General features: G+C 46.2%; 1 protein-coding gene across 7 annotated transcripts in view; it reads left to right on the top strand.

The window, feature by feature from the left end:
• Positions 1-13,306, top strand: part of DOCK9 (dedicator of cytokinesis 9) — a gene marked incomplete at its 5' end in the record, with an annotated part of 234,760 nt that extends 221,454 nt beyond the window's left edge. For all 7 annotated transcript variants that reach the window (XM_080917116.1, XM_080917119.1, XM_080917118.1 and 4 more), the window contains 5 exons: positions 674-884; positions 5,686-5,876; positions 9,358-9,458; positions 9,886-10,024; positions 12,114-13,306. In XM_080917116.1, the coding sequence (XP_080773242.1) occupies positions 674-884; positions 5,686-5,876; positions 9,358-9,458; positions 9,886-10,024; positions 12,114-12,236 (765 nt within the window). In that variant the 3' untranslated portion in view covers positions 12,237-13,306. The remainder of the gene's footprint in view (positions 1-673; positions 885-5,685; positions 5,877-9,357; positions 9,459-9,885; positions 10,025-12,113) is intronic.
• Between the last annotated feature and the right edge of the window lie 358 nt (positions 13,307-13,664).

Genomic DNA, 13,664 nt, shown 5'->3' with positions numbered 1-13,664 from the left:
CACAGCCACACTGGCTACATGAGAGCCTGTTGAAAGTAAGGTGGGAAGGCAGGCAGGCAGGCAGGCAGGCAGGCAGGCAGGCAGGAAGGAAGGAAGGAAGGAAGGAAAGAAGGAAGGAAGGAGAGAGGGAGCAAGGGACAAAAATTTTAAAAGTCACCTAAATGTGAGGTGTCATCATTGGTTAGACTCTGTCCATCTAGATACTTCTGAGGGAATTAGAAGTCCTGAATAGAATGACTGTTGTCTAGTACCACAGTGCATTGTGTTTGTAGAGAAAAACATTCTCCCTTTTACGGAAAAGGTAGGTGGTATGTTGTGATGTGTAATGTTTACTTTGACATGTACATACATACATGATGCATGTATACTTGTATATGTGTGCTCATAAAAGTCTGGAAGCAAGGAAACCAATTACCATGTTTGCTAACCTGAAACATAAACTTCAAACTGTCTCCACATGTTTGTGTGTGCACATATACATGTATGTGTATACAAATCTTGAGACAAATACAGCAATATGGTAGTTGCGTTGGTCCTGGTGGTAGACACATGGCCATCCTTTTATTACTTTTTCCAACCTTGCTAAATGTTTCTCAAAATGTGTTCTAATTAGAAGTTTAGACTAGGAAGATCCCCAGGGATAGCACCTGACTTGTTCCTTATTGGATTAAAGGTCAACCCGAAGGATCTGGATTCCAAGTTTGCTTACATCCAGGTGACCCATGTGACCCCATTCTTTGATGAGAAGGAGTTACAAGAGAGGAAAACAGAGTTTGAACGATGTCACAACATCCGGCGCTTCATGTTTGAGATGCCCTTCACCCAGACTGGGAAGAGGCAGGGTGGCGTGGAGGAGCAGTGTAAGCGAAGGACCATCCTGACAGGTGAGCCTTCCTCTGTCTGGGCACACAGCTCTCCGAGAATAGGGATGTGTGGTTACTAAAAATAAGCCAAAGGCACTGGCTCAGTGGCTGAAAGCACTTTCTGCTCTTCTACAAGGCCCAGGTTCAGTTCCCAGAGCACCCACATGGTAACCTACAAATATCTCTAAGTCCAGCCCCAGAAGTCTGAGGGGATTTGACACCCTCCTCTGCCTTTCTCTGGCACTAGGCATGCACAAAGTCCACAGACATACAGGCAGACAAAAGACTCATAATGTAAAAATAAGTAAATCCTAAAAAATTAAAGTAAGCAAACTCAGGATATGGAGCAGAGAAGTGGCCCAGCAGTTAAGAGTGTTTACCACTCTTGCATAAGGTTCAGCTCCCAGCACCGACAGCAGGCTGCAACAGTTGCCTGTAATGCCCTCTCCACCAGTTCTCATGTCCTTTTCTGGCTTTGTCAGGTACAGATGTGCTCATATACATACTCACCCACAGACACACACATGCACACAAATACATGCATGCCCATGTGCACCCACACGTACATACTCAAGGCAAAAAAAAAAAAAAACTTAAAAATAAACTCAGAACAGCATCATACAGCATTTTTTTTTTTACAATTTATGTGAGAGACATGAGTTGAAGGTTTTTAAACACACAGGTGCTTACATTTATAGTTTCGCTCTCTTCTGTTTAAGAAAATCCATAATGCGTTAGCCACATTGCCATCAAGGATTTGGTTTCCCTACTGTGTACCTGAGAGGCAGGTCCTTACCAGCTAAGAAAACTGTTTCTAGATGAGGCATTCTCCTGATTATCAGTTGCAGGGCTATCTGTACAGGGACAACAGCCTCACTTTTGGTTTCATAAATCAGCATTTCTCAGAGTTTGCCCCAGAGCTGCCAAGGTCAGCTGCTCTTGGGACTTTGAACTGAAGATTCTTAGGCTCTACCCACCCCACCCCCTAAACCTGCTGAGTCAGAAACTAGGGATGGCACCCAAGCTCCTGTGCTCACAAGCACTCCAGGAGACTCTGGGTGCATGCTCAGACCTGGGAACTCCTGCTCTAGAGAGAAGAAAACAGCCTACCTCACTGCTGAGCTAGGTGTTTACTTTTATCATGAATCTTGATTCATAACAGGGTGTTCTCTCCGAGCACATGGTCTTCCGGTTATGGTTCACTTTGTTACTGAGCCATTTTAGATTAGATAAAGAATGTGAGCTGAGCTCTATCTCCACAACAGAGGACAAAGAGTAACTGGCTCCAAAAAGAGATACAACAGACACAGCCATGTTGGTTCTGAGAATATCCACTCACCACCCCATGAGGGCTGAGGAAGTTAAGTGCCTGGTGTGGGTCTCCCACAGACCTGGGTCACTGTCTCACTGTGTGAACTTGAAGAGATTGCCAAACCTCCCTGTGCCTTCATCTTACTGTGTTACAGTAACCGTACAAACAGGAGGGGAAAGAGTATGCCTGGTGGCCAGAACTCACCTGCCATTGAACTTTTAACTTCAGGGTTGACAGTGAGCAAAAAGGAAGTACCCTAGAGACAGTGTAACCACAAACAGTTTAGCCACAGACAGTGTAACCACAGACAGTGTAACCACGGACAGTGTAACCACGGACAGTGTAACCACGGACAGTGTAACCACAGACAGTGTAGCCACAAACAGTTTAGCCACAGACAATGTAACCACAGACAGTGTAACCACAGACAGTATAACCACAGACAGTGTAACCACAGACAGTGTAACCACAGACAGTGTAACCACGGACTGTGTAACCAGGGACAGTGTAACCACGGACTGTGTAACCACAGACAGTATAACCACAGACAGTGTAACCACGGACTGTGTAACCACGGACAGTGTAACCACAGACAGTGTAACCACAGACAGTGTAACCACAGACAGTATAACCACAGACAGTGTAACCACGGACTGTGTAACCACGGACAGTGTAACCACAGACAGTGTAACCACGGACTGTGTAACCACGGACTGTGTAACCACGGACTGTGTAACCACAGACAGTGTAACCACGGACAGTGTAACCACAGACTGTGTAACCACAGACAGTGTAACCACAGACAGTGTAACCACAGACTGTGTAGCCACAGACAGTGTAGCCACAGACTGTGTAGCCACACACAGTATCGCCACACACAGTGTAGCCACAAACAGCCAGATACAGTATAACCAGAGACAATGTAAACAGAGATAGTAGTGTAACCAGAGACAGTATAGCCAGAGACAGTGGTGTAGCTAGAGAAAATGGTGTAATCAGAGACAATGGTATAACCAGACCCAGGTGCAAGGTTTGTGCTGAAATACCTAGAAGTATGGGAAGGATTGCTAACCAAGACAGAGTAGAGAGTTAGACAAAACTCTTAAATAAAAGCCACTGGCCACGTGTACACCCCATAGCAACCTTCAAAGAAACACACACCAGTTTGGAGCCTTTGAAAAAACCTGACCTTTAGCCTAGCAGGTTGTAGGGGAGCCCTGACCTTCCCTGCCCTCTGCACACAGGAGGCTTACCCTACTGCACAGGTCCCAGTTGGTAACTGTGATCCAGTTACCCGAAAAATCTTCATTGTTGTCCCCTCCCTGCCCTCCCCGGGTGGACGTTTCTAGACCTACCTCTCCTTTCTTCTCAGTTACAGCTCCCACGTCCCTTTAGCTCTCAGTCCTGCTCCACCCAGATTGGAAACACATCTGCTGCCTACCTTCTGTTCATCTTTGTCTGCCGTACACTTGACACACATTCTCTGCCTTCCTGAAGGGCCACACGCCCGTGCACAGGGCCTGTGTATATTTACTACACAGTGGCTTGTTCCGGTCCCCACCTGACTGTCTGCCTTCCAGGGCCACTTGGTTCCCCCACGTAGTCTTTGAGGCAGTGATGGATACCACATTGAGGTGTGTTCCCCAAACTAGGTCTGTGCCCTCATGCCCCTCACTTCTTAGCAAGAGAAGACAGCAGATGGTCAACAAGGGGCATTAGAACATGCCACACATACTGATGGATGCCGGGGAGATTGGGAACATGGCGTCTAAGGGCTGGGCACAGTTTGATGGGGTGGATCTTATTAAGAATGTGACATTTTGAGTCAAGACTTGAAGGAGATGAGGGTGGCCAGAATGTCTGTGTCTGGGCACTCTGGGGATGAAAGGCTGGTGCCAGGGTGTAAGGGAGAGGAGACAGTGAGGCCAGCAAGAATACCAGGGCACTGGGACCTGCTGAACCTAGGCACAGACCTGGAGTTTTCTCTGAATAGTATCCTCTCTGAAGTAATAGTACAAGCAAGGACGCTGAGGTCGGATGCTGCTCCATGGCAGTGTGTCCAGTGCTCAGCTCTTTCTTAAAGAGACAGAGGAAGATACCGTTGTGCAAGGAGGGCCTGTCAGTCCCACTGTTACCATAGAAAAGCTGGTGCCTCCACAAGCACACAAAAGAAAAGCACACACCAGCCTGATCTGAGTAGTGAGTTCTAGGACAGCCAGGGCTCTGAAGAGCCCTAACCCACAGAAACAAAATTATAAAGTGAGGTTCAGTGAGCCTCTATGTAGGCTTGATGACCTCAGTTTGACCCCTGGGTCCCACAAGGTGGCGGGAGAGAACTGACTCCCAAGAGTTGTCCCTTTCCCCCCATGTGCACAGAGGAACTCTGCCGTGATAGAGCCTACCATTTACACAGTTTACTTACTGGTTTATTAGCTTATTTATTTATGTATTCATTTCTTTAATGTGTATGAGTACACTGCCTGCATCTATATTTGTGTGCCCTGTGCATGCCTGGCACCTAAGGAAGTCAGAAGATCTGGAACTGGAGTTACAGATGAGTGTGAACCGCCATGGAGGTGCTCTCTGAGCCATCTCTCCAGCCTGTTTTACTATCACTAATTATTATTATCATTGCTCATTGTTAAGCTGCTCAGTATCGATATGGCCAGGTATCTTGTTAAAAATAAAAACAGTATTATCTTTTAGTGGAAAGGTGTGAGAAACAGTAAATATTTTCCCACTTCTTACCACTGGAAGTTTTAAAATACCTTTCTGCTGGAACAGAGAGGTTCTCACCATTTGTGACTTGCTGGTTCCTTAAATGCTTTGCTTAGAAATTTAGTCTCGTGTTTTTGCTTTTCATTGGTATTTTAGGTTTAGAAAAAATTGTCATGCGGTTCAACGTTCTTTAGAGAAAAGTGAATTTTCTCAAAGATATGGCACTTTTTTTCTTTTACTCGACCTGCTCAAAGCTGGTTAGTGTTTTAGAAACCATCTGATTCTATTTGTATGGACCTCACAGCCTCCAAGGAGGGTTTGGGCACTTATAGATAAGAAAATAAACAAGGCGTAATGAAAGAGATTTCTCTTTTCAAAGATACACTTCAAGAGATGGCAAGTAACCTATTCTGTTTACCTTATGATAGGACCCATCATTAAACACAATAAAGGGCCCCAGAGACAGATCGGTAGCTAAGAGCGCTGGCTGCTCTTGCAGAAGACCCGGGTTTGTTTCCCAGCACCCACGGGGTGGCTCCCAACACCCTGGCCTCTGTGGGCAACACTTACAGTGCACAGACATACGTGAAAGCAAACCATCCATACATATAAACCTAGCAGTAAATAAAACCTTAAGCATACAGTGAGAAAGAAGAGAGAGTCCCTGCTCCAAAGAGTATTCACATTAGAACACTGGCAAGTTTAGCTGTAAAATAGACATGATAATTGTTCCTCAGCAATAGGAAAGACATTTAGACTTTGGCATAACTCTGGGCCCCCATTCCTCTGCAGCAATACACTGCTTCCCCTATGTAAAGAAGAGGATCCCCGTCATGTACCAACACCACACTGACCTGAACCCCATTGAGGTGGCCATCGATGAAATGAGCAAGAAGGTGGCCGAGCTCCGCCAGCTGTGCTCCTCGGCTGAAGTGGACATGATCAAACTGCAGCTCAAACTGCAGGGCAGTGTGAGCGTCCAGGTGAGCTGAGGAGACCCTGGGGGGCAGTGTGAGCGTCCAGGTAAGCTGAGGAGACCCTGGGGGGCAGTGTGAGCATTCCTGTGAGCTGAGGAGACCCTGGGGGGCAGTGTGAGCATCCAGGTGAGCTGAGGAGACCCCGAGGGCAGTGTGAGCGTCCAGGTGAGCTGAGGAGACCCTGAGGACAGTGTGAGCATCCAGGTGAGCTGAGGAGACCCTGAGGACAGTGTGAGCATCCAGGTGAGCTGAGGAGACCCTGGGGGGCAGTGTGAGCATCCAGGTGAGCTGAGGAGACCCTGGGGGGCAGTGTGAGCATCCAGGTGAGCTGAGGAGACCCTGAGGGCAGTGTGAGCGTCCAGGTGAGCTGAGGAGACCCTGAGGACAGTGTGAGCGTCCAGGTGAGCTGAGGAGACCCTGAGGACAGTGTGAGCGTCCAGGTGAGCTGAGGAGACCCTGAGGACAGTGTGAGCGTCCAGGTGAGCTGAGGAGACCCTGGGGGGCAGTGTGAGTGTCCAGGTGAGCTGAGGAGACCCTGAGGGCAGTGTGAGCGTCCAGGTGAGCTGAGGAGATTCTGAGGGCAGTGTGAGCATTCCTGTGAGCTGAGGAAACCCTGAGGGCAGTGTGAGCGTCCAGGTGAGCTGAGGAGATCCTGAGGGCAGTGTGAGCATTCCTGTGAGCCTCTGCAGTAGAGGCGTTTTCCTTCAGCTCGTAAGCTGCAGTCCCTTCACACCAACCAGATCTGTCCTACCTGCCTGGCTCTCCAGGCACTTTCCAGTTTCCTGTCTTATCTTCCATTATCAGAGGGAGCGGTAGGCTTACCTGCCCAATCCTGTCTACAACCTGGCAGTCTTACTGAACTCTCTACTAGAGACAGTACATTCTTTGTAGCACCCTGACTTTTCAAAGACTTGGAGAATGTTAATGCCTGGTTGGCAAAATACTCTTAAAGCCTAAGATGGGTAGCAGTAGGCTTTCCCATAAACCATTGGTTTCTAGTTTTCATGAAAACTGTGGCTGAAAAAATACCTTGAGTTTCTCCCTCACTGTTTTGTTTTTGTTTCTGTTTATCAGAAGTTCTTCATTTTAATTTAGCCCAATCAATGTGCTGGTAACATTTTTTAAGTTCATTTCTTTTTGAGGATTTCATGTATGAAACTGTATTTACATCATTCTTCCCAGCTCCTTCCATGACCTTCATTCCTCCTCAGATTCAGGATCACACACACACACACACACACACACATATACACACATGCATGCACGCACACACAGACTGCTGAAGCCATTTAATGTTGCTCTCGAGTCGAGGGGGGGGGAGGGAATGTCATACACATGCACATGTGAGTAGGGCTGACCTGTTGGGATTGGGTAACCTGTCAGGGCCTTGACCCCAGAGAAGAAGGAGTCTTCCTCTCTGTGTTTGTAGCTCTTCCAGGGTGGGGCCTCCCCATCTGTGTTGGCTTGTCTGCTGGTGTGTCATTTTTCAGGTCTGATTTTAGACAGTCACACTGTTGGGGTTTTGACAGGGACACTACTGGTAGTTTTATTGGTTGATGATTGATTGATTGATTATCTTTTAGAAAAATGCCTGCCTAGCATGTGTGGTGACACCTGTAATGATTCATATGTTGTCTGTGAAAATTTATCAAGCCATATACTTGAAAATAAATGATCTTTTTTTTTAAAGTTATTTCAGATAGTTAACTAGGTAACAGGCACATTTTAAGTCAGCTCCCTGAAGTGACCGGCTTTATACATACTTAAGAAATTCAAGCACCTGTCTGTTCTTTCATGTATCCCTAGAATTCATAGTTGTTTCATCTGAGTGTAGCCTGCAGACATGTACCGTGTAAGCTCAGCATCCGGGACTCAGTTTCTGAAACCTATTTCTTCAGAAGCACACATAAGGAACCATGAGTTTTGAGTTAGTATTTTACCAAATGTCATTGACCACTAAAGTATTTATAGATAGTTTTAGTCACTCCCTCATGTCCTACAAGCTTAAATGAGAAAGGGAATATCAGCATTCTAGGAACAACATAATTGTACAACAGGGACAGAGGCCACATTTTTCTGTAGCTAAAAATGTCGCTCAGTGACTTGACCTGGGAACATGGAGCCTCTATCTGAAGGCCAGTGAAGGGGCAGGGCCAGAGAGCTTGAACTCTCTAGAGGGTAAGGCATATATTTTGGCAATGACCTTCAAGGTTTTATTAAAATGCCCAGTCACCTTACAGAACAACGAAGCTCATTCTCTTCACACATCAGATAGTCTCAGTGTTGTCTTCCTGTTAGCTTGGTTTCCACATAACCTGATACAGAGGCTGCCATATTCAGTCACCATGGGAAGTTAGCACTCCATCGCTGAGGCCTTGCATCCGACATCGGCTTCTGCCTCCCTGTGTCCCCATAGCTGCCGTGAAGTTGCCTGGCTCAGTTCTGAGAGTGCTGCACAGTCCTACCCATGAGGTATCAGAGCTCCTCACCAACAGCATTCCCTCCCTTGCCTTCTAAGCCCATCAGACCGTCCAGAAGAGATTGGGCAGTCCTTTCCTGAGCTCTCTGAGGCTCCTGGAATGCTGTCCTTCATACCCTAGGATCTAGCTTCTCTCTCCTTATTCCCGAATTGTGTGGAATTCAGAACTTCAGAGAACACTAGCTGGCTGGTAGAGAATTGCCACATGCTGCCACGTTGCTTGAATGTTGATAATCTTTGATCTCCAGCACAGCTCAGCACAAGTCAGAGAGACAGTTGGCCTGTGGTCGCCTGTACAGCCCTGTGAGAGGAACAATGCTTTGGTTTTGTTTCATGGCTGTAGGAGCTAGGAATATGGCTCAGGCAGTGAACTGCTTGCTGTAGAGGCTGAGTTCAGATTACCAGCACTGTAATCCCAGCACCGGGGAGGCAGAGTCAAGTCACAGTCTGGGAGATCTAGTCTATTCAGTAAGAGAATCTGGCCCAAAGGAAAAAAAAGTGGAGTGATGAAGACATGTCCGACCTCTGGTTTACACATAAACGCATGCACATAAACACTCATACATGCACATACAAAGACACCACCCTATGTTTCATTTCTCACCAGAGTCACCAGGTTGACCTGATAGCCCAGTACAATGTAGCACCAACTCCAGTGTCTTAAACCCCGTTTGAAGGAACCTTCCTCATGGGTTTGGAGACCTGGGCCCTGGTGTTCTGCATGACAGTTGCTCAGATCTGAATAAATGCATGGGTTCTCTACACTGGTTCGCTCTTACATAAAATTAACCATCACAAGACCCAGAGGATGGCTCGGGTGATGGGACCAAGCAGGGTATAAAGATGTAACTGAGTTTATGGTTTGTTTCTCTTGGCCTTCATGTATGTAAAAGTAGGTGGTCCTGATTGACTTGGCTTAAACAGCCTTTGGTCTATGACAACCCATACAAATAAATAATAGCGGCCATTTTCCTCTAACACGACATCAAACCCTTGCTCTTTCCCCAGGTCAATGCTGGTCCGCTAGCATACGCCCGAGCCTTCCTCGATGACACCAACACAAAAAGATACCCTGACAATAAGGTGAAGCTGCTGAAGGAGGTTTTCAGGTAAAGCACACTGAAAGTTTCTCTTTAGAAAACATATCCGTCTCTCTGTGGTCGTCACTAAAACAAACAGCTGAGGCCGTTTGCTCCTAAAAGGAGAGGTTGACTTGTTGTGAGTCAGAAAGGTTGCCAGTGTCTGAGACTGTTTGGGGTCTGTGGTGAGGAGTGTGTAGCAAAGTCGCTATAGACCAGCCGGGAAGCAAAGGGTAATGAGGAAGGGTCTTGAGTCTTACAACCCCCTTCCCTGGCATGTCACCAACACCCTTCAGACTCCGTCACCCACCAACAGCTCCACATTGGGGACCACACTTAACAGAGGATGTTTGAGGGAGTTGCAGAGCGGAACCACGGCACTGCTCTGGTTCAAGAGAGAGATGCTTCCAGTTGGACCAGTGTCCCGTTCTATTGCCTTTCTCCCCTCTCGCCTCAGGCAATTTGTGGAAGCCTGCGGTCAAGCCTTGGCAGTAAACGAACGTCTGATTAAAGAGGATCAGCTGGAGTACCAGGAAGAGATGAAGGCCAACTACAGGGAGATGGCGAAGGAGCTCTCAGACATCATGCGTGAGCAAGTAAGTGCCATGTCAGCTGAGCAGCGTGTAGGGGACGTTGGGTCTGAAATACTCCTGGTAGTAAGCTAAGCCTTGCAAGATTCTGGAGTTGTCATTTCTGAAAAAAAAAAAAAAGTGTAACATACCACACCCTGCTGTGCTAACCCAGGTTATTCAGAGAAACAAGCAGCAAGTGCCCCTGTGTCACCTTAGTCAGTGGGGCGGGAGGGGGAGCATTTTTCTGTGATTCCTAAGCTTTGCCTACCATGCCCTGCTCACACCTTCCTCTGACCGAGCAGGGCTGATAGGCCTGTTACCTGTTGCTGTCGGTGCCTTTTGTCATTTAAAAAATAAAAGGTAGAATTGTTCCAGATGAACCGTTGTCTCCCCAGGAGAACACACATTATTAGCTCCTGGATCTCGCATACGCCCTGTCTATCACCAAGTTATTGTCTCTGGTCTTGCAAAACAGAAGCTGGGACTTTTTGTCAGCCTTCCTTGTCACATGATAACTGGAATTTTTTTTTTTTTTTTTTTTTTTGAGAATTTTATATATGGATACTATGGTTATACCTCCTCAATGCTTCCCCCCCTCTGTTTCTCACACACGCACACACGCGCGCACACACACACACACACACACACACGCACACACACATACACATTCTAATGCACTTCTCTCACACACACACACACACACACACTCACACACACTTTCTCAAACTCATGATTCCTTATTCTTTATTTACCATTGTTACGTATATGCACATAAGTTTGTAAATCCAACAGCTGAGTCCATTGCTGTTGCTCCTGCTTTTGGTGTTAGAGCTAACAACTGGGATTAGAGAACCTGGGGGAGGGGTGCTCGTCCCTGGAAAAGACAGATTCTCTCTTTCTCAGCAGCCATTAGCTGTCTCTAGCTCTTCATCTACGGATGGTCTTGTCAGACTCCCCCCATCCGTGTTAGCATGTCAGTCAGCGTTGTTGCTTCCCAGGTCTTGTTTAGGCAGCTATGTTGTTATGATATCATGGGGCTGCTTTCCTGTCTTTTATAGAAGATATGGTGTAGCAGCAGAAACCCTTATCTTCTGGGTCTTATGATATTTCCACCCCTCTTTTGCAGTGTTTGAACCACCAGGAGTAGGGGTTGTGTGGGAGATGCCTCTGTTGGGGCTGTACAGAGCTAACTTGATTATTTGATCTTTAACATCCTTGCTTTTTTTCCCCTCCTCCATGCCGCATGTGCTCAGATGGGATGGTAATACCATTTATTTTATTTTCCCGATAAACTGTCTCCCCTAACCTGAACCACATATGGTTCTGACCGAGTCTGAGCAATTGTGGGTTTGAGCATGTGCAGTGAGAAACCTCTCTTCTGAACATTTTTAAAAATTAGAAAAATCACAAAGGAGAGGAGGCTCATGGGAACAAACAGCTTGAGATCTTTTCCTCGGAACCTCCAGGTCCTTGTAGGATGGAGCGCCTGTGAGGACCAGCAGTCAGAATCGAGAAAGACAGAAGTAGAGATTGACGGGCTGGATCTATTAAGCTCCTTGACTGAGCAGATAGTAACGGTGGTGGTTACTTCCCATTGTCTCAGTATCTGTGAAGATTAAACCCTTTGGAGCCCATGCACAGAAAGAAATGTGACCTGGCTTAGATCAAATCCTAACCTGATCATTTCCTGGTCTTATTTGTCACAAAGAGTCCCTTAAGTCTGTAAGACCTGAGAAAAGGAGATAGAAGAGAAAGACAGATAATCCAAGTTCACTTCCAAAGTTTTTTTTTTTTTTTTTTTAAGGGAGACAAGACTAGTTCATGTCTCAGTGGAGATGAGAGGTAGACCTCAGATCCAGGAAGTCTAGAAGGCTCCCATTCATGAAGTTGTGAAGGAAACAAAGTGCATTCTTTTTTATGTTTTCCTTACAATCTGTCTGGAAGGCGGGCATTTGTAGATAAGCTAAACCATCTATGCAAACTGCCGAAGTGCAAGCCTAGCTGTGTGCACCTTTCTGTAGAACAGCACCCGGATGGGGAGTCGTGGGGTCGCCTGAGGTGGCTGGCTGCCAGAGCACTGCACTTTGATAACACTGTCTTTCTATACCTCGAGATTTGCCCCCTGGAGGAGAAGACAAACGTGCTACCAAATTCCCTGCACATCTTCAATGCCATCAGCGGGACACCAACCAGCACAGTGGTTCAAGGGTTGACCAGCTCATCCTCCGTTGTGTGATTTTACCTCATGAACCACGTGTGGGGACATGCTTTGTCATGTGCAAACTCAGGATGACTTCCAGAGCTAATCACTGGTGTGGCCAAGCACAGGAAGAAGCCATGGGGAATGGGAGACAGAAGGAGCCTGGACTGTAAAATTTAATAGCAGATTTTATAGGAGTCGGGGGGAAGGTGCACATATTTTTTTAAATCTCACTGGCAATATTTAGTTTTCCTTATGTCTTAATAGGTGTATGTGGATACTCTTGAGCTGGAATTCAATTTTATTCTTTTTACAGTATAGTATTAAATTAAGTGTCTAAAGGAAAAGAGGGAAAGGTGCCGGGACACCCGTAGCAGGTGTGCTGGGACACACCTATAGCGGACGCAGCAGCACTGAACCTGGGGATGGGAACTAAGCTGGAAAAATCTTGAAAATATTTTCTCCCTGTGGCACATTCGGGTTGAGTACAAGAACTATTTTTGTGTCTAGTTTTGATGACTGAAGGGAATTGACTATGGTGGTTTTTTTACTAGTGAGTGAGGAGACGTAGAACCTTTATACCCATGCCTTGTGTTGACAACATGAGCGCTTCAGAAGCTGAGTGTGAGCCTAAGCCTAGCCGGCAGCATAGAGCCAAAGGCCTGCACTAGCGAGCACACCTATGCTAGAACCTAAACCCCATGTACATAGCACTGTTAATGCAGCCTCCTTGCCTGTCCACATGCTTACTACACTTCTACACTTTTAATACGTCGGCGTCCATGTTGCGTTTATTACTGGTGACCCATCTGTCTGTTCCTGGAAAATGCAAGCACATTGGACTTCACCGTTTATCCTTGTACATACGAAGTGCAGTGTGGAGATGTACACAGTCTTTGCTATGTTAGGTTTATAAACTGTTTTTTTTTTTTTTTTTTAATTCGTCCTTTTGCCAAAATGGTGGCGTATGTGATTGGTAAGCTGTAAACCCTGTGGTAAATAGAGGGATAATTTAAAGTTTTCACCATGTTATATTTTCTTTTAAGACTTTAATTTAGTAATTTTATATTTGGGAAAATAAAGGTTTTTAATTTAACTGGAATCACTTCCCTGCTGTAATTAAATTATTCTGTACCCCAACTGTATTAAAAGTAACATTGCTGATTTTTTGGGTAATAAACACGGAATATTTGTTGTTTGGCAGTCCTACAAAAGGGACAGGGTACCTAGTAGTGAAATAACATTGCATCATTTTCTCTAAAATAAAAAAGGGCGTGGATGGATACAGGAAGATAGACGGAGTGTTGGCAGTTGTCAAAGCTGTGGCTGACTGGATGGAAACCCAAACACCAGTTTTTCTGCACAGTCCCATGATACAGATGTTAAAAGGTGGACCTGGGAGTTTTCGCTCACAGAGGACTTGGGTGACTCTGTGCCTGACTCTGAGCGCACCAATGACTGCCT

Source organism: Micromys minutus (assembly GCF_963924665.1).
Source record: "Micromys minutus genome assembly, chromosome: 5".
Classification (NCBI taxonomy): Eukaryota; Metazoa; Chordata; class Mammalia; order Rodentia; family Muridae; genus Micromys; species Micromys minutus.
This window is presented reverse-complemented; position numbering and strand designations above follow the sequence as displayed.